Source organism: Siphateles boraxobius, unplaced genomic scaffold (genome assembly GCF_051911475.1).
Source record: "Siphateles boraxobius isolate OS27281-9 unplaced genomic scaffold, OSU_SipBor_1 65, whole genome shotgun sequence".
NCBI classification, from domain to species: domain Eukaryota; kingdom Metazoa; phylum Chordata; class Actinopteri; order Cypriniformes; family Leuciscidae; genus Siphateles; species Siphateles boraxobius.
The window spans coordinates 4,922,988-4,940,788 of record NW_027509192.1 but is presented as its reverse complement, the minus strand read 5'-3'; the positions used below and the strand labels follow the sequence as shown (position 1 = coordinate 4,940,788).

Sequence of the window (17,801 nt, the reverse complement as noted above, 5' to 3'; positions counted from 1 at the left end):
CCTAGTTAAATTCACCTGGAAATAATAATTCACTATTCATTCAATCGTTTGTTTGTTTTTGCGTGAACTATATCTTAAAAACACGCGTATTTTATACAATATGCATTGGTGTGAATTAAACTCCTATTTTATGTAATCAATTTCATGTTGGTGAGCCAGTTGAAATAATGCCTTTCTGGCAAATAATTCCAATCTGGCTACTCGTTCACGCAATCGTAGCTGATTGGACCATCTGCATGTCAATCACCGTGACGTCTTATTGTTGCTAGGGCGTTGCAAGTAACGAGCCGGGTAAGGCAGAAAGCGACACTGTGAACGAGGTTCTTTGTGTAACATTGTGAAGAATCTACAAACCCGTTGTCTTTATATTTTGGATATGATGAAATTTAAGAACTCAGTTCAAGGGACAAGCTCTCACAAAGAAGGTAAGATAAAGCAATATGTGCGTTTTGATGTTGCCGTACTTTAGTTTTGAAATCGGCACTTGATTGGCATTCTCGTGATCCAATCAGACGAGCGATTTTAAATCGACCTAAAATACTATTGGCCCTAGGTAGTGTGGGTGTGTTTAATGATTTAGTTTAACTTAAATATTGCTTGTAAAGGATATGGTTATAACACTTTTCATATTTCCAACAAAGTGGATGTTGTTTTAAAGGTCATCCTTGTTTACATTACGTTTCTAAATCGAAGATTTACCTCACACGGTCCGAGATTACAAATACGACCATCTTTAACTGGCATCCACTGTAGCCAATCAGCGCGCACCAGTGGATTTTGATTGACAGCTCCTCTACCTTATGTGGGGGTTGGGGCTGTTGAAGTTGATAACGCCGCCATCTTGAAAAGTGAACTCTGATGGTCTCTCTTTTCGCGCCTGTCACAATCTGTTATAAACACCTCATTTTCTCATACCTCGACCTGTTTTTTCTTTTTTTATTCCGGTGACCGTTTTATCCAAAGGTTCGCCCGTCTTCATGCCGGGCTTTGGTAGTATTCCGCTTTCTTAATCGGTACGTATTTGTGTTGTGTGTCTCTGGTAGCTTAGCATTAGCCAGCTGCCACTTCTCTGTTTTGTCGAGTTAGAATGGTTTACATTTCCAGCATTTCTCTCATTTGACTAAATTATTTTTTACATGTAATATGGCTACGGCGTATTTAAAACAACCCAGGCTCTATAAAAGTGTCAAATCTTAACATTTCGCTGGCGGAAGCACTGTGTCGGCTGATGCCGGGGCCCGACATACCGAAAAACTTCACAAAGTGAGACACAAAGCCTGTGTATCAAAATATTTGTGAATTGTCCCCATAGTCAATATTTTGTGGCAATATAAGTGCTTATAAATATTGTATTGTAACGTTCGAACGGGCTTGTGATGCCCAAAAATGCTGTCTAACGTTAGGTAAGTTAGGTAACGTTAGGCAGTTCACTGGGTTTTTTGAGACAACCAAAACACAAACAGAAAACCCGTCTGCTCATGTTCTTATTAAGATCATATTTTGGAGAAATTGAGTGTTTAGGTACTGTTTTCATATTAAAAAAAAATATATAAATTGTGTTTCATAAGGATATTTCAAGGACTTTGGTTAAATTGAAGGGTTAGACATTGGGTTTAAAATGTCATTATTTTCTAAAATAATCTTATTTCACTGTAGATTTTAAACAGTCGTCAAGCTCTGTGGAGTTAGTTACTATATGTAGTAGTTACTGATCTCAGATCTTTGTGTTTGCATTTATTTTGCCACATCCTTATAAACACCGCTAAAATCTTCCTGCTGTTTATTTCTTGTCTTGTGTGATGTGATTTTATATGAAAGCGCATACAAGACTGTTAGCATGAGCAGATCGCTCACTTTTGTAAAAGACAATTTAGTTGGTTTGACAAGGCAGACCGTTTTTATAGTTTACTCCGGCAGATCATCTTTGCAGGCTCGATTCTGAGTGCAACCAGAGGACTTGTGGTGTTGTTGTGGCCTCTGGGATGCAGGAGAGGTTTGGCAACACTTTTTATAGCTTCAGAGAGGGAGTCACGAGGACTTTCTTCAGCTCAAAGTTGCTCAAGCTGAATTGTACAGGTATATAATTTCTAGTGTAGTATGTTGTTCTTCAAACATTCACATTAGATAAAGTGAACCTGGAAAGATTTGTACCGACTGTCTTAAAAGATCACATCTATCTTTGTGATGAAGGTAGAGACTAGTAAATCACAGTTTAGTAGAAATGGTTTTTTGGTACAAGGTGATATAAATAGATGTTCATTTCAAAGCAAGTGTCTAGAATAGATGTTCTTGTCAACCAAGATATGTTTACATTTAAATTGAGACTTTTACACCATTCAGTTTTTAAGTGCATGTGAAATTTTCAGACTTTAAAGATGAAAAAGGAATGTGCCTAATTCTAGTTATGTAAAATGCAAAAGTAATTCTACTTTTAAAGTAGTAGTTTTAAAAAAAGTCCTTATTCAGTCAGAAGTTTGAGCAAAAGTATGTTGTGTTTCTGTAATGTTTTGTATGTCGGCTTTATGCATAGTATTATTAATATAAATGGTTCAGGCGGTCTAGGCTACTGAGAAAAACCTGTGGTGTCTGATTTTTTTTTTTAATGCACGCATATGATTTTAGATGTTCTATTTGGCTCGTCGCTACACATTAATTTAGAACTCGCACGTCACTGACTACTGAGTTAAAAATTAGAGGAAGTGCTGCAGATAATCATGATCTGTAACTTTGATTGATTGTATTGTTACTATTACTTTTTTTTAATATATATTAACGTTTAAATTTTTTGCGGGGTTGGTGGGATTTTTAAAAATGTTTTTGAAACAAGCCTCTTATGCTTACCACCAAGGCTGCATTTATTTGAACAAAATTTACAATATATTATTACAATTTTAAATAACTTCTAATCAATTTTAAAATGTAATCTATTCCTATAATGGTAAAGCTGAATTTGTAGCTGTCTACAGTGTCACAGGATACTTCAGAAATCATTTGGTGCTCAAGAAATATAATTTTTATTTATTTATATATATATATTCAATATTTGTGTGTTTAACAGTTGTGCTGTGCAGGATTCTTTGATGGATAGAAAATATTACAATTATTTGAAATAACTGTAAAAGTCTGTCACTTTTGATCAAGTTATTGCTTCCTTGGCCTGCTGAATAAAAGTTTCTTAAAACGGGTGCACTGACCTGAAACTTTTGAACAGTAGTGTTTGCCATTTTGTGTGAAGAGTATTTGTTGATATACCCGGTAACTATCAATAGGTTATCAATTGACATTTTTAATTAATGAGAATATGTGAAGACAACCCCTCAAACCGCTTCACCCATGGATGTAGTTTGTGCAATAATGATAATTTCTGCCTATATCATTTGAGTCTCAGACTTTTGAATTCTATAGCAAACTTCAGTTAATGTCACTGTACAGTGAAATGTTTTAACGCTTGTTAATTTATTTGTGACATTGATATCACAAGAATTTTTATAGCAATAGCTCTTCTTGAAGGAGTTTTAGGAAGCATTTTTGGATTGTTTGGGATGTTTTTAAAAGTCTGTAAATTGATGGAAAGCATGTTTGCTTGAGAATGGATGGATGCCAATGTCAAAGCTCTTTCGAGTGAACCTAGTTCAACTGCCTTAGTCTATTAATAAGCTTTCCTTCCTCTTAACCATTCATGAAAGTCCAGATGGCTGCTTGCCAGCATTGTAAACCTTCACCTCAGTAGTGTGTCCATCCACCTTGTAGACTGGAAAAACAGACTGGGTACCCTTAATAATGCATAGCTGCTTGTTGGTCTCTTCATTGATAATCATTTGATGCGAGAGCTGTCAAATGGCCACATTTGGATTTAACCCGGTATCATCATCTGTGTCTTACTTGAAAGAAAAACTAACTGAAAAGAAAATGAAACCACAAAGTCATGTGCACATTATAGTAGTGATAATTAAAGACTGATCAGATTAGTTAGTCTGGTATTAGTGCAACTGTTTTTGGTGTTGCTAGGTTGCCAATGTCATAACAAGGAACTTGTTTGGTTTTCTTTTAAATTTTGCTTATTTTTCACCACAAACAAAACTTCCGTTAGTTTCGTCAGTGTAAACTGGTGTATTAAATCATACTCTAATGATAGAACTAGAATTGATTAAACATTTTGAAGTTGTTTAAATTGTCTATTCGAAAACCTGACAAACTGGAAAAGTGTCTCTTGTTGTTAACAGCATGTGTTTTGATATATATATACTTTTTTATTTAATTTTTTTAAGGATTTTCAAATAATGATATATTTGTTTTTAATGCTGTGACTAATAATGACTTGCGAGGGTGATCAAAATCGGGCAAGTCTGTTTATAGAAATGACTAATCTTTGATTTGTTTGGGTTAGAGAGAGATGGATTTCACTGTTCTTTACCGATGGCTAAGGTATGTTAGATGTCTCATTCTCAATCCTGTCTGTTCTCTGTTGCAGGTGTGTGTTGAGTGTTTTTGCTGTGGCAGAGGACGTTTCTGCTGCATGTATCCTTTACTTGAGGGTCTGTTCAGTTTCTACCACCTGTGCAGGCTGCCTGTAATGGGCCAGAAGTCCCAAAGAGCAGAAGCATTATTTTATTTTTAATCAGAGTTTTTACTCTCTGGTCTCTGCTAAACTCAGGTAAGCCTTTTTGTAAATAGTCACCTTTTTAAATGTAGCATCTTCACAGTCACAATGCAAATAAAAAAAACTCATAGATGAACAAAACCTGACTTTGTTTTCAGTTCTTGCATCTGAAAACCAGCCCCTCCTATTTATTTATTCCTCAGCAGCACCATGTTTTGGAAATTTGATCTGCACACGACGTCCCACATCGACACGCTCCTGGAGAAAGATGACGTTACGCTGACAGAGGTAATGGATGAGGAGGATGTCCTACAGGAGTGCAAGGCTCAGAACCATAAGCTTGTGGACTTCCTGGTGAGGCCACCGTGCATGGAGGATCTCGTGGGCTACATCACCCAGGAGCCCAACGACGATGTGGAGGAGAAGATCAAATATAAGTACGAATATGTTTGATGCTTGCTCAAACATTTGTGCTAAAAAAAAGGCTGTTTGACATATGTTGGATGTCTGGTTTTAGGTTACATAAAGGTATGTTTGACTCATTTTTTAGATTTTTAATTGCATGTCTTTTTCATGGAAAGGTATCCCAACATATCCTGTGAACTCCTGACCTCAGACGTTGGCCAGATCAATGATAGGCTGGGTGAAGATGAAAGTTTACTGATGAAACTCTACAGCTTCCTACAGAATGAGCCTCCTCTCAATCCGCTGCTGGCCAGTTTTTTCAGCAAGGTCCTGAGCATCCTTATTGGGAGAAAACCAGAGCAGGTACGTGATCAGACGTACTGGTTTGTGTTAAGGAGATATGGAGGCATGAAGGTGAACCAAACCTCCTTTCTACCTCTAGATCGTGGAGTTCCTCAGGAAGAGGGAAGACTTTGTGGATCTGATGATCAAACACATAGGGACCTCTGCCATTATGGACCTCCTGCTCAGGATGCTCACCTGCATTGAGCCACAGCAGCTTAGACAAGATGTATTAAATGTGAGTTATCATACCTACATGAATGTATATTAAGGTTTCTATGATGCTACGTCTTTGTTTTGTTGGGGTAAAGCGGTTTGGTTTTGTGCATGCACAGTATTTCGTTTTGTAGATCTGGATGTTTTTCATTTGAATACAGCAGGAAATTCATCATGGATTACTCATTTAATCCACTCACTGTCATCATAATACCACCTCACAGTTTCCTCTTCATCTGTTCTCCTGCAGTGGCTAAATGAAGAGAAAGTTATACAGCGGCTGGTTGACATGGTACAACCATCACAAGATGAGGATGTAAGTGAAGTCCAATAAAGAAATTAACAACAAAAAAATTCTATTTAAAATGTATTATATTTTTTGGGTGGAGCCAGTGAAAAGTTCATCTAAAACGCGTGTCTGACCGTCTCTTATTGTTGAGTCCTGATGACCCATCCCTACTCGATAGCTGCGTAACAGGAATTGTTTGTTCCCTTCACATAGAGGCACTCGAATGCGTCCCAGTCACTCTGTGAGATTATTCGGCTGAGCAGAGATCAAATGTTCCAAGTACAGGGCTGCTCGGAGCCTGACCCCCTGCTGGCCACTTTGGAGAAGTAAGTTTGTCCATGTTAATAAATTTATTTCTATTGACTTCATAAAGTGGCATATTTGGAGGGTCTAAGGTTGAGCTCTAGTTTCAGGCACACTAATATTGTAGTACTGAATTGACTGTTTGTTTTCCTATTTAGACAAGAGACTGTAGAGCAGTTGCTGTCAAACATCTTCGACAAAGAGAAGAACGAGTCTGCCATAGTCAGTGTAATCCAGATTCTCCTAACTCTCTTTGAGACACGAAGACCAGCGTAAGTACATTTTAGCACAAGTGCATGTTTCATTTTTGGGAGGGGGGGGGGGGGGGGGGTTGTTATGTCGGGGTTTATGGGGTTTTTCTGAAAATCATTCTTGGTTTTCTCTTTCAGGTTTGAAGGCCATCTGGAGATTTGCCCCCCTGGAATGAACCACCCGTCATTCTCTGTCAATCAGAGTATTCTAGATGCCGTCAGACCAAGACTGAAAGATTTTCACCAGCTTTTGCTCGAGCCCCCAAAGGTGAGTGTGAAAACACTGCGACTGTGTGTTGCAACTTTGGCACATTATATCAGCTGACCTCACTTAGACTGTAATCTCCAAATTCCTAATTACATTAAGCTTTAGACAACAAGACTTCGTTCCTGTACAAATATAACCTGGCAGAATCTTACCCTTTCAAAGAATAGCTTGTTATACATACATATGCTGCGACGTTATCAAATTCAATGAAACGGTTTAGCCTCACATTTCAGTACATGTGAAAAATTATACTTTTTTTAGTATTTCATTTAGGTCTTTCAGACTTGTCTTTGGTGTTTTTTTTCTCCCTAACATTAGAAAACTGTCCTGAACACCACATGGGGAGTGTTGGATCCACCGGTGGGAAATACTCGTCTTAATGTGGTGCGACTAGTGACCAGCCTTCTACAGACCAACACGCATATCATCAACCAGGAGCTCATTGCCCTCAACACTTTGGGAGTCATACTAGTGAGTGTTTGAGAAACCGTTAAGAGATATGTGAACTCTTTTTGCTATGAGAAAAGTTTGAATGGCTATGAATAGAAAGTTCAAAAGAACTACATTAACAAAAATAATTCTATTTTAAATAAATGTCTTTTGATCAATATAATGCATCTTTGCTGAATAAAACAATTTAAAAAAAAAATCTTACTGACACCTACATTTTGAATGTGTAGTCGACTTTCTTGCTTTATACTTACTATATATGCTGTTTTATAATTAGTCACACTGAAACTTTACATTCCCCATTACAGCTTGGACTATTTAGGACAGAAAGGATGTTTATAATACTTCTATATCAGTGCTTTATAGCCCTAAATGTTCTGTTTGTTTTTTACAGGATATGTACTTCAAATACTTATGGAATAATTTCCTACACACACAAGTAGAAATCTGTACGGCGATGATCTTAGCGATGCCTTCAACCCAAAGTGAATCTCCTGAAATAAACAGAGAAAATGACCAAGAGCCCATAAGAGAAAACATCCTTATTAAACATGTGGGTTCCCTCACTCTTTGAAACACAAGCTGTTTGCGTCAAACATCAGTTTAATGAATTCTTCTCCATTCTGACCTGCAGCTCTTTCAGAAGTGCCAGTTAATACAAAGAATTCTTGATGCCTGGGGATCAAATGAGAAGGAGCAGTAAGTAACTCCTAAATCTGATTGGCTACATGTGAAGAAAAGGAACCATCCTATTTACATCTGTGACTGTGATTTTGTCTGGAGAGGCCTTTACTGAGTCGTCATCCTATCTTTCTTCAGGGCCGAGGGTGGGCGGCGGAGAGGTTACATGGGTCACCTGACCAGAATAGCAAACTCTATAGTCCACAACAGTGACAAGGGCCCCAATGGGACACAAATTCAGCAGCTCATCTCAGGTTCGTTTGACGGCATTAACATATTTTTATGCAATTATTTTCAAAGCCATTTCCACTCATATTTCCTCACTTGCAGAGCTTTCAGAGGAGGACAGGGAACGATGGGAGGCCTTTACTTCAGGACAGCTAGCAGATACAAACAAAAAAAACACTGTAGACTTAGTAAGTGTGCTCGGTTTTATTCACTGGTTTCTATTGCTTTGGTTTTATGATGCTTAAAAGTAGCGTTAATAGGATAATTGGCATCTAAACTATATTTTCCCATTGCTTTCCTCCATTCTCAGGTTAACACGCACCACATACACTCATCCAGCGATGATGAGGTAGATTTCAAAGACAGTGGATTTCATCAGGACTCCTCCCTACAGCAAGTAAGTCTGTGCCTGGATGAGCTCATAAAGCTGATATCTGCATGCTGATATGTTCATGGTACTGTTAATATAAAACGGATTCCTTCTATTGAAACAGTTAATGCATTTATAAATCTAGTCCTTTTAATGCTTTTTTTATGCAAGATGCTTAACTGCTATCAGCTGTTTTAAAATGAAGCTTCTTTGTAGTGTCAAGACTATATCATTATCATTGGTCCTGGGTTTGCCAGGCCTTTTCTGATTATCAGATGCAACAAATGACGTCCAATTTTATTGAGCAGTTTGGCTTCAATGACGAAGAGTTTGCCGATCAGGATGATGTCGGGGAGTAAGTACCCATCGTGCATGATGCTTTTCAAATTTTCAAATTTTTTTTTTTTTATAATTTACATTGGGGAGGGTTTAGCATTATTGGTGGGCTTTGGTTGATTTAAGGTTGTTTTGGGATGTTATTTTGCTTTTCAATTAGAGATGCACCGATACCACTTATTCCAGAACGAGTACGATACTGATTGTTTAATTTTTGGTATTTACCGATACCTGTATTTTCACTGCTTTTGTAATTTGTAAATGTATTGGTAGATAAACCAAAAAAATATAAATCATATTAGTTGGCTTAATTTGTTCACCAAATATATATTTCCTTCTACTTAATTAAGCCTGCTAAAATGCATTTTATGAGCTTGTTACTTTCACTGTTCATTCTATTGCTCTATCATATTTTATCTTTCATTTAATAGCACAGCACATATATTTAGAGCAGCTCCAGCAGGGCTCAGTGCTGAGGATTGGGTCAGTGGTTCAAATCTTTAGACACCAGTGAAATATCAATTATTTATTCCAATTTTGATACTACAACAAAAACTACCAGCCTAATTAATGTGAATTTAAAACATTATTAAAGACAAGCAAGCAGCCAGTAATAAAATAAGAACAAATAATCAAATTTCAAATTGCACAAATAAATACAATAGAACAAAGGCTACAAATGAAATAGACAGTGTTTTTTCAGGTAGATCTAACAAGTACAGAAATTTGAATAAAGTAATCAAATGTGAAAAACTGCATATTCATTACTGTATTAAATTAAATACAGATTAATCTTTTTGCAAAGTTACAAAAGGTAGCCTGTTTAGTCAAAAGCAGTGAGTAATGTTTTTGCCCCTTGTTTGATTAACATTAAAACAGCAGCAGGTTTATTAGACTACTGCCCCTTTTAAGACCGAACACAGAATATACTGTATACGTTCACTTGAGATATAACCGACTTTGTTTACTAGGATACTGTTTTACATAATTTTCGCTGAATTCGCCCGTACAAGCGCAAGACGGGAAAGACAATTCAGTATTCGCACGTTGTCTGAGACGCTGGTTTGTGGGGCACTCACTTTGGATGTTTGCGTTCATGCAAACGTCCTGTAATAATGTAGGGAACCACTCATTTTACATCAGGTAACAGTTCATGTTTTACTTGCATATACGGTTTAGTTTTAATCCAAATAACGTGCTGAGTAAACAAGCAATCAAGAGCATTCAACAGAAGTACGCTCTCTCTCTTTTCGTCAGTTAACGTTAATAAGCTACATCCCTCGTTTTACTTTCTTTGCCTTTGACATCCTACTGAACTACAAACTTTCCACTGACGTCTTTGAAAAAGGAATGTGACGCTGCGCGCTCAATCCACTGCTTTTCTCTTACCAGCTCGCACACTATATTTTGTTTAATATTCCACTAATAAGATACATTTACTTCATAGACAGCCCTTTTTTATCCCCATTATAGCCCACTCTCTGTCAGTGTTTCTTTGTCTGGACACACACACTGTACAAACGCTGCCTGGTATCAGAGCATTTTTACGAGTACAAGTACATGAGCTCAGTATCGGTGCATCCCTATCTTCAATGAACTCACAAAGCCTGTTTTGGGGTGTGTTTGTGTGTGTGTGTGTTAAATCATGGATCATACAGTGTTTTATCTGATCACTTAAATGTGTCCGTTCTGAATAGTCTGGTGTTGTGGCCTTGGTGACTGTAACACACTTGAATGGGTTTTCTTTGTGTTAGTCATGCTGTGGGTGATGGGGTGCTGTTTTGTTTTAAGGACTATACCAAACTAAAACCTGTTCTTTTTAACCTTGCAGTATTCCCTTTGATAGAATATCAGACATCAACTTTTCCTTGAATACAAATGAAAGTGTAAGTATGTGATGTATTTAATCAAATTAATTTTAATTATTAGCAGAATTTATTGTAAAGCTCATGATGTGTTTTTATAGTTTGTTCATGCTGTTCTCATAGGCAAACATGGCACTCTTTGAGGCCTGCTGTAAGGAGAAGATTCAGCAGTTCGAAGATGCCGGATCAGATGAGGAAGATATCTGGGATGAGAAGGATGTCACTTTTGCCCCTGAAGCTCAGAGACGCCCCAGGTATTGTAACCAATGGAACTAGTGCTGTAGCGGCGAGTCGACGCTTCGACGTCAAAATTACGTCAACGCCATATTTTTGCATCGACACTATTTATTTTTTGCACCGTTTCCGGCGGTACTCCTCGCCACCACACGTGGGAGACCGAAACATTGCAGAATGGAGGACGAAGACAACTAGAAGTGAATGTGCTTTACTTTAAATTAATCACACACAGTAAACAAACCCTTAACAAATAAAAAACGTGGCAATTTAAACGCGCAAACTGGGTGTCGGTGCGGTGAGACGCCAAGCGAAATGGGGCCTTGCCGGTCTTGCGCACCCAATGCGTAATTTTTACCGAGCGCACCTTCGCGCTCGTGCGGACGCGTCGAGTTTAAACAAGGCTTTACTCCGTGTCAGGGCGCGCTCTTATCGGTAAAGGCGCACAGACCTCTCCAGAATCATCTCCAGCAGTAGCAGCCTCTGAAGCAACACTAACTCCGCCTCCGTTTCCCTTGTAAGCTGATATTAGTATTTAAACATTCTCTATGATAAAAAATGTTTGTAAAAAATGTTTTAACACGTTTTTGGCGGTTATAGAGTTCTAATGACGGTGTTCAAATACATAACATTAGACTAACGTTAGCCAGCTTATAGTATCATGATTCTGTACACTAGTTAGTATTTATTTGAGATGCATTGTTTTTTTATGAATCGAGCAGCAGAAAAATTAGTCGTTAGATTAGTCGACTAATCGATCAAATAATCACCCAACTAATTGTTTAGTTAATAATCGTTTACCCCAGCCCTAAATGGAACATAACCTTTGAAATCCTTTTCATCATGTTGCTGTTTATTTATTTATTTTTTTATTCTACACATCTTACTTCCTACACAGGAGCTCAGGAAGTACAGACAGTGAAGAGAGTACGGACTCTGAGGAGGAGGATGGGAAGCGAGACGCGTTCGAGTCCACTAACCCCACCTCTGACGACAGAATGGAAGTGGACTCGGGGGATGGTGAGAATAGAATTTCTCAGCTGCAATATATGCCACCTTTTAGCTGAAGTTCAAGGATCACACATCCTTGTTCTCTTTTGCTTCGGATCAGGGCCGGTATGGACTGCAAATTTTGATGACATACCCATGGACACTGGCAGCTCCATGACTCCCAGCGCACCAGTATCGACCTCACCGGCTGCAGCACCTGAATCTTCAGGCTGGAGCTCTCCAAACGCAGATACAGAGAAAGGTTGGGCCGACTTCTCCAGCTTCACACCCGTCAGGTACAATCACATGCTGTGTGAATGCATGTTTAAAATGAATTTGCACGGATTTGTGCTTAAGGTCATGTTAGCGGTTATGTATTGGTTTTATTTTTTTGTTTTGTTAGTCTATGCAGACTTTTTTTTTTTAACAGTCTTTTCAATTGTTTTGATATTAAAAAGGAGAAAAGGGAGCTTTTTACACTGTATATTAAATATGTATGTGTGAATAAAATATAAAATTGAAATACATGACATCATAATAAATATATTAGAATAAATTATATTAATCCAATTTTATTAGAAATCCATTCGACCCACGTTAGTGAAGATGCTCAAAGCAATTAAATGTGGAAAATTCACCCCCCCCCCCTTTATTTAGCCCCAAGGATCCTTTGAGGAGCAATTCCCCTGTAGCCATGGATACCAGCATAGAAGCGGTGGACCCTCTGGGAGTCAATGCGCCCATGCTGCAAGAAAGTAAGAATAGACCCTCCTCCATTCCTCCTGTCAATATGTCAACTCTCGCAGTGGTTTGAATAAAACCATCTTGTTGTTTAGACACAGATCAGTGGCTTTCCAATGAAACCACCCCGACTTCCCCTAGAGGGAAGGTAGGGGACGGCTCGGACCCTGAGGAAGAGCCTGTCAGTGACCGCATCACAGAAACAGTCACCAATGGCTCTATGAAGGAGACGGTCAGTCTTACTGTAGACGCCAAAACTGAAACTGCTGTTTTCAAAAGGTAAGTCCTGCAGGTTTCACACGCAGTGCCTCGCATCACTTCCTCTTCTCCCCTTTGAGACACAAGCTTCACTTCACTCTGCATGTAGACCTGATTTTTCCTTGTCACGTATCGTCGTCTTCCTCCTGTACTAGAGTCAAACATGCCCTGGACCGCCCACTATCTCTTTTTAACGGGGGCTGTTAAGATGCAGAGCTTTGTAACATCTGTTTTGTCTGTTTGAGAATGCAAAAAAAAAAAGAACAATCTGTCCTTCTTGAACTGCAACTCTTACAACATGAGCTTCCTCTCTCTCTTTGGCGTGCGTGTGGCTTCAGAGTGTTGAAATCGTATCGGTATGTACAGCCAATCAGGGGGCGTGTCTTGTTTTATTTGGTTTTTCCCATGTCAGCCACTGCGTTTTGGTTTGTAACCATGTTTTGTTTGTTTGTTCGTATGTTTGTTTTTCTTTAAAGCTGTAATGTATCCATCACCATTTGCATGTTAATATCAGATGTACCGGTTGTTAACGGCATGAAATGCCCCATATATCCTTTTAGATGTAGCTCATTATCATTCCAAAAGATTTAAGCCAATATGTTTCCCAGTCTTTCCAAATCAGCAGGTGGTGATTTATGGTTTCCCTCCTTATCCTCTGCTGAGGTTTGGTCCCATGGCTCTTTCAGATGGCTAAATTAATATGAGTATAAGCAGACCCTTAAAAATCCAGGCACTGTGTGAACTTTAATTTGTGTAAATCCATCTTGATTAAGGAGGATGTTTCTCTGTAGACCTTCCTTAGACCAGAAATATGCCATGATCTTCTTTGCATCAGTCTTTAGTGGAGGATATAGTTGTTACTGAGCCACTAATTAAACACTTTTTACTGATGCCACCTTAAAGGTAAAGATGGCTTGCATGCGATCATGTAGCAAAAATGGCTAGCTTTTTTACACCATTTCACCCCCACGTACTAAACGAGCTCATCGTCTAAACCAGTTGTTGTGTGGTTCATAGTCACTCCCGTCTCTGTAAGGCGGTATGCTCACATCTCATTTGTCCATCGAATCCCATTTCAGAACATTTTTCGTTTTGCCCCGTTGCTTTGAATGTGGTCCGTTACATTCTGCATGTTTGTCCAGGAATTTAAAATGGGGATTTTCGTATTTAAGAGAGCGGCAGTGAAAGCTCCTTAAAATACTGTCCTTTCTGCTTGACCTTTAGCGAGGAAGAGAAACGATCTACCTCTGAAGACGCATCTGCAAAGTTGTTTGTTGCAGAGAGTGGAGAACCTGAGAAAAGCAACTGTCAGAAACCAGGGTAAGAGGCTTTATTGTATTTATTTATGAAGTCAGAGTATTAATAAAACAACATTTTCTTTTAGTAGAGTCTAGGAACTGGCCCATATGGGGCTTTCAGATAATTGTGTTACTATAATGCCAACATAAAAACATATTGAATTTACATAGAAGATCATTTCATAATGGACAAATATCTGCCTGGCTTATCACTACTATGGTTATTTATTTAAAAAAATGTGTATTATAAAATATTAACCTAAAAACATTATATATTGTATATTTTAAAATACAAGTTTTTGTTATAAAGCAAAAATGTGCTTTATAAGTATTTTACAGTTGTCATATTAGCAAAAGTACTGGCTCCCCCTTGTGTAATTTCCTGAATCTACTGACAATCTTGTTGATGGATAAATACTGACCCATAAATATAGTCACTGTTATAATATTTCAGTTATGTATTTATAACACATAAAATATGTATAATATATATTAATTTCAGATATTGTCTAGATAATGAAAAGTGAATCACTATAATTATAAATTCCTAATTTGTCATGTATATGGAAATTTTGGTTACACTTTTTTTTAAGGTGTCATTGTTACAGTAATATTAATTATTAACATGTACTTGGGCTGTAAAATTGATTAATCGCATCTCGCATAAGTCTGTTAACAATGTGTGTATATATTATATACATTTCTGTGTGTGTATATACGTAGACGCATGTATATACAAACGTGTGTATCTATAATTATGTAAACACAGACTTGTTAGATGCGATTTAATCGATTTTACAGCCCTAGTACTTACTAAATTATGCATAATTTACTGCTATTACAATAGTTTGTACATGTGCAACAAGGACACTAATATTAAGTATTACAGAAGTTTATTTCCCCCCAATTTTTATGCTTTTATTTTTAATTGTCACGTTTCTTTTTCTCCTTCAGTCTAAAGCACTTAGAAGAGAAAGCAAAAGCTCCTTGCGAAGCTCTAAATGGTCCTCTTGAGGATGCGGCCGCTATGGATGAAGCCAAGTAAGTTCTGTGCCCTCCACCTTTTTTCCATTTCCTCTAGTTTTGTGTTGCCTCCACCAATCACTTCAAGCCCCTCCCCTTTTCCCAACCAGATCAGAGCAGCGCACGGCCAACCCCGAGGCAGCAGTGAACGGTCCAGCATGAGAGAGTAGCGCTGTCAGTCCGCTCCTGCCCCCGCACACTCCTCCTCCAGGGCCACCCGGAGAAGCCAGTGTCAGACTGGAGCCCCCAAGATACCACCACCACCATCACCACCGCTGCTGCTGTCTTCTCTTACTCCAGCACTGCACTGACGCCACCAGATCAGGACCAGCAATATTCATATTAGACAGTTGTACAGAAAATTTGAACTGTTATGAAGAGAAACATACTCTAATGATTTTTTTCAGTCGTTTATATACTATTGTTCTTATTAGGTGATCTGTCTGACATCTTGCCACTTAAAAGTGAATAGTAATGTTGCTAGTTAAAAATGATTGTATGAATAAAAAAAAAATATTTTATAAAAGACAAATGTATACAGAAACAGAGGATTGTTAAAAACCGAAATATATCCCGATTGGAACGTTAAAGTGTGACCAAAACATAAGCTGTCTTTTTGATAGGATTTTCCTCTTGCACAAAAATCTGCTATTTAATTTCCAAGTAAAAGCAACAGCTACCACAGAAATCTTAAATTGACAACCTATGTCGGTCTGTTTTATTCTTAAACTTATTGTTAGGGGAAACTGATTTAAGATATTCTGAAATTGATTTATTTTGCCACCGGTGTTAATTGTAAATGTTTCTTGTAATCCTTTCAACATGAGCAAGATTTGGACAAAAGAAACACATTTTGGTATAGTTTTTAACTTAATTTATTCTTAAAAGAGATTGTTACATACATGCGCTCCCACCCTTTGATGAAATTTGAATCTGGAGTGAATGAACAGATGGGTTTCCATTTGCATGTAGCTAGTAAGACTGATTCTTACCTACTGGCCTGCATTAAATACAGCCCAACTTTTATAACCATTATCCTCTCCAAACAAGTCAACCTTTCTACCTGAAGAGTGATGGGAATGCAACAATGATCATGCATCAACTTTTTTTCTTTTTGTAATAAAACGCTATCTGTGCCAGCAAGAAAGAAAAAGGTCTGTCTGTGAATCAAACCTATTTGTGAATGAGTTGTTTGTGCCAGTGATCAGCGCAAGGCCTGTCCTGCTTCACTCAGGGCTGGTATGTGCTGCCATCATCCTGATCAGTATGGTGGAATTATTTCCTACTGGCAACTGGGCTACTGCTTACATGTAGAATATTCAGGAGAGGCCGTTATAAAAATCCGTTACATAGCTAGCTTTGTGAAGGGAACAAATTGCATGGCTTAAGTTTACAGGTTAGTGCATTTTTGCTTGGAGTCCAATAGGTGGCAGTAAAAAACACACTTGAAAGTCTTTAAATTCTTAAGTTTCATAGCTTATTGTATTTCTCTTTATGTTGTAACGCATAGGTTGTGTAGGGCAATTTATTTACTGATTTTTTTTTAAACTCGTGTTTCAAACTATTACTTGTCTGGGACGAACTGTCCCTTTAAGAATCCTCTACAAAAGAGTAAGAAACTTGTCAGTAGCTGTTGCTAGTCAATAAATAAGGTTTGAGGTTCTGAATGATAAATCAGCATACGGAATAATTATTTTAGTCTATCATTGCAATGAGTCGCGTGTAGTGTTGATTATAATTGGAGCGATTTACCCATCTACATCTTAAATCAGTCAAATCCAGTTTTGTGCTGTTATCTGGTCTTCCTGTCTGGTTATGCTGAGAATTTGACATTAGTTGTTCAGGTTTGTTCTTGGTCTAATCAGGTCATTACTAGCAGCTCCATGACCTGAACTGAGTTTTTCTGATTTACGAGACCTAAAATGCTGCAGCCTGTAGCACGATGATGTAATCGAATATGTAGTTGAGTTGTTCGACGCGCATGCGCGGGAAAGGATGTTTTTAATATGTATTAATCGCGTATATAATGTAATTTAAACTGCAATGCCGAGTTAAAGATAGAATAAATATATACAAATGGTTGTTTCATTAGACACTGCTAGCTATAGAGTATTTATCTCTTCTGTTCTATTTTTTTTAAACTGCACTAAAATTCAACTGAGAGGGGTTATAGCACTTACCTATTGTTGTCCTACTGTTATTTTAACTGCTTCTATTGTTCTCATTTGTAAGTCGTTTTGGATAAAAGCGTCTGCAGAATGAATAAATGTAAATGTAAAATTTAAATTTTATTTAAGCAACGAGGGTGTTTTGAATAACCTTATTATTATTTGTTAAATTAGTTTGATTTGGTCCTTTATTAATACAAATAGACAGAAAAAATAAAGACAATAGTAGATATTTTCAATTTATAGTCTGCCTTATAGTTTTCTGTGTTATGTGTTTCATATTTTATGTAATATAGCATCTATTCGTTCATAAATGAATCAATATTATTTTTCTCTCTCACTCGCTGTGCTATAGCCTAACATGACAGATTATTAGAGTTATACTAAAATATGTTGGACATCTTTTTTATACCATAAGAGATTTCATAAATGAAGATGACAAGAAGAAAAAGAAGAAAAACGATCTTGTGTCTGGTATCCGATCT

The 17,801-nt window shown here is 37.6% G+C and overlaps 1 protein-coding gene across 12 annotated transcripts; it reads left to right on the top strand.

Moving 5' to 3' along the window:
• Window positions 1-241: 241 nt before the first annotated feature.
• On the top strand, window positions 242-16,301 carry ppp6r3 (protein phosphatase 6, regulatory subunit 3). 12 transcript variants are annotated; one of them, XM_077210347.1, is made up of 25 exons: window positions 242-425; window positions 4,472-4,654; window positions 4,807-5,037; window positions 5,182-5,368; window positions 5,448-5,585; window positions 5,814-5,879; window positions 6,066-6,178; window positions 6,314-6,427; window positions 6,545-6,674; window positions 6,993-7,145; window positions 7,519-7,677; window positions 7,759-7,823; window positions 7,944-8,059; window positions 8,136-8,221; window positions 8,344-8,430; window positions 8,661-8,758; window positions 10,571-10,625; window positions 10,728-10,858; window positions 11,737-11,858; window positions 11,950-12,124; window positions 12,486-12,583; window positions 12,665-12,848; window positions 14,052-14,147; window positions 15,080-15,166; window positions 15,259-16,301. In XM_077210347.1, exons 3-25 carry the CDS (start codon window positions 4,811-4,813, stop codon window positions 15,308-15,310), a joined length of 2,739 nt encoding a protein of 912 aa, XP_077066462.1. In that variant the 5' UTR covers window positions 242-425; window positions 4,472-4,654; window positions 4,807-4,810; the 3' UTR covers window positions 15,311-16,301. The 12 variants fall into 12 exon arrangements, with proteins under 12 accessions (XP_077066462.1, XP_077066460.1, XP_077066469.1 ...); XM_077210345.1 differs by having other exon boundaries at window positions 4,804-5,037; XM_077210354.1 differs by having other exon boundaries at window positions 246-425; window positions 4,804-5,037; window positions 8,712-8,758.
• Window positions 16,302-17,801: the final 1,500 nt, after the last annotated feature.